This window comes from Nansenia antarctica (assembly GCF_963989245.1).
Source record: "Nansenia antarctica genome assembly, chromosome: 6".
NCBI lineage: Eukaryota > Metazoa > Chordata > Actinopteri > Argentiniformes > Microstomatidae > Nansenia > Nansenia antarctica.
The window spans coordinates 69,108,441-69,111,522 of NC_137676.1; the positions used below are offsets into that span (position 1 = coordinate 69,108,441).

Sequence of the window (3,082 nt, forward strand, 5' to 3'; positions counted from 1 at the left end):
GGCAGCCAGTCTGGTACCAATATAATCTAATAACGGAGACCAAATCTTATAGAATGTCTTTATCATACACTTATGTCAGATATTCCATAGGAATCATATCAAAAATTACCTTGTGCCATCCAGCTATTGTAGGCGGTTTGCAGTCTATCCATTTCAGCAATATATTTTTCCTTGCACAAAAAGTGAGGATACACAGAAGTCTTTTGGAATGCATACTTTTAAGTTGTTTGTCTGGCAACCCAAACAATAGACACATGGGGTCCTTATCCAATGTAACATCTAGAATTAGATGAATTTTATCCACTATACCTTTCCAGTAATCATCTATATATCTACAAGTCCAAACACAATGAACAAAGCTCCCAACCTCGGTAATACACTTTGTACACATTTCCGATTTGTTATGATCCATTTTATGTCTAAGTTGGGGAGTAATCTGCAAACGTTGTAGTAGTCTAAATTGCGTTTCCTTCGTCCTATTACAGATTGAGATGTCGTTTGCCGATTGCCATATTAGTGACCAAGTTGCTGCATCAGTATTAATGTTCAGGTCATTATTCCAGTCTTTGGGCGTAAATGCAGGTTTGCCTTTATCATATTTCGAAAGTGCTCTATACCCAAGCCCCAGAATGCCTCTCGTCTTTCCAGCAGAGACTATCTCCTCCAGCGGAGAGGGTTGGTGACAGAGGCCAGTGTCTTTTTGGCTATTTAAAAAACTTCGTATCTGAAGGTATCTGAAAAACTCATTTCGTGGTAGGTCATATTTCTTACATAATTGGTCAAATGAAAGTAGTATTTCCGTATCATATAAATGTCCGATAGTAACCATCCCTTTGCTGTCCCACCGCTTGAAACCCCTATCCGTGGCACCAGGGGAGAAGTCTATGTTGCCCCAAACTGGCGAGAGGGAGGATGTAATAATCGTATGTTATAAATAAATAGTAATATAATTGAGATTTCTCACATGAGCCGCGCGCGAATATCCTCACAGAAATTTGTCTCGCGCGATTGTTCAGCCTGCATGGGTAACGTGACTGTCAAGTCAGCCTTGTCAGTCAGTCACTAACGTATGCTAGCCTTCTCACCATGGCTGCATCGGCCCCGTGTCCATTGCCTCACCTTTCCAGGGTTGCACGCAGGCTTCTATGCATACCTGCAACTAGTGTTCCTTCAGAGAGAGTGTTTAGTGCCAGTGGGCACATACTCACACCTCTCCGAGCACAGCTAAAGGCAGAAAAAGTGAACATTTTGTTGACATTTTTGCACTTTAACCTATCTTGAAGCTTTCAAGTCTCTAAGCCACAAGGCTAGCACTCAGTTTGATGACAGAAAAGTGTCAGTGTTCAAGTTTTGTTTGACAGTATTTTTTTCCTTTATTTATGCAGTGATACCTTATAATTTATCATTACCTTATTTAAGATTTTATTAAAGATTTTTATTTTTGTCAAGATGTTTTTAAAATGATGTTAATGTTATTAACATGATTCAATAAAAATACAACAAAATCTAAGTTAAAGTGATTACAGTGTGTTTTATTGGCATTCTAAAAAAAAGTTTTTTTTTTTTTTTTTTTTTTAATTCTCGCGATAATATCGTGGATCGCGATTATTTTGCCCACGATAATCGTGACATGACATTTTCTAATCGTCCCACCCCTACAGGTGACACACACATAGAGACACATAGAGACACACGCGCACGAGCGGACACACACACAAGCAGTTAAAGACACACACACACACAGTTGTACATGCTCTCTCACACACACACACACACACACACACAAAGACACACACAAAGACACACGCACGAGCAGACACACACACACACACACACACACACAAGCAGATGAGCAGACACACACAGAGACACACACTTAAACACGCTCTCACACACACACACCGTTAAACACGCTCTCTCACACACACACACAAGCAGACGAGCAGACACACACGCACATACAAACACACACACACAGAGACACACACGCACATACAAACACACACACACATACAAACACACACACACAGTTAAACACACTCTCACACACGCACACACACACACACACACACACACACACACACACACACACACACACACAGGTAGCCCTAGGTAGGTATTCGACATTGAAAAGCTCAATTATTTTTGTGGTGACTGCTCTACAGTCTTCTCCACTGCCCATGTTGGCTAGCAAAAGGACAAAGTTAGCTGGAAAGCTAGCGATCTATCTCTCTCTCTCTCTCCCCCCCAAGTGTTACCGTATTATCGTTCCGACCCTAATACATAATAAACTATTTTTCTGTTCACTAACTTGATCCGCAACCCTTCCTCTGCAGGCTGGCTGACGGTAGGCCCCACCCTGACCAACAGCAACTACAACCATGTCACTAACATCTCTGCTCTCCCTCCCTCCCTGCAGGCTGGCTGACGGTAGGCCCCACCCTGACCAACAGCAACTACAACCCCGAGGCCTACGCCTCCCACTTCTCCATGCCCCAGTCCCACCTCTACGGCTGCACCGAGGAGATCGAGAGGCTGCGCCCCAAGTCCCCCCCCGCCAAGCTCAAGTCTGACCGCGGAGGGGGCGCTGCCAGGGGCGGGCGGGGCGGACCCAACTCAGGGAGGGGGGGGGACAGGGGCCGGGACAGGAACAGACCGTTCCGTGGAGACAGAGGGGGGTTCAGGGGAAGAGGGGGCCCACATAGGGGGTTCCCACCCCGCTAGGGCCGTAGAATGTGCTCTGAATGTTTGTTTGGACGATTTTAGTTATTTTATACTTAGTTAGCTAATAAGAAGCTAGCTGGATTTGTAAACGAGGAGATATCTGTTGTTGTTGTTCTTCTTCTTCTTTTTCTACCAACCTTCCATTCATGTACTCATGCTGATTAAATCCTTAATGTTGTTGATTAAAAATCCTCGTTTCCTCATTTGGCGTCATGAATCTGATACACACTCAGACATGTTTGAGAGACGTTGTAGTGTGTGGAACACCTTTCCTCCAACTACTCAAACATGCATCCTCCCAGAATACACCACCAGTGCTGGGTAAACTAAAACTTCATGCAACCATAGTGATACGAAA

The 3,082-nt window shown here is 44.0% G+C and overlaps 1 protein-coding gene across 1 annotated transcript in view; it reads left to right on the top strand.

The window, feature by feature from the left end:
• Nucleotides 1-2,724, top strand: part of mettl14 (methyltransferase 14, N6-adenosine-methyltransferase non-catalytic subunit) — a gene marked incomplete at its 3' end in the record, with an annotated part of 13,916 nt that extends 11,192 nt beyond the window's left edge. The window contains exon 11 of the mRNA XM_080535072.1: nucleotides 2,420-2,724. Coding sequence (XP_080391198.1) covers nucleotides 2,420-2,724 — 305 coding nt within the window. The remainder of the gene's footprint in view (nucleotides 1-2,419) is intronic.
• Between the last annotated feature and the right edge of the window lie 358 nt (nucleotides 2,725-3,082).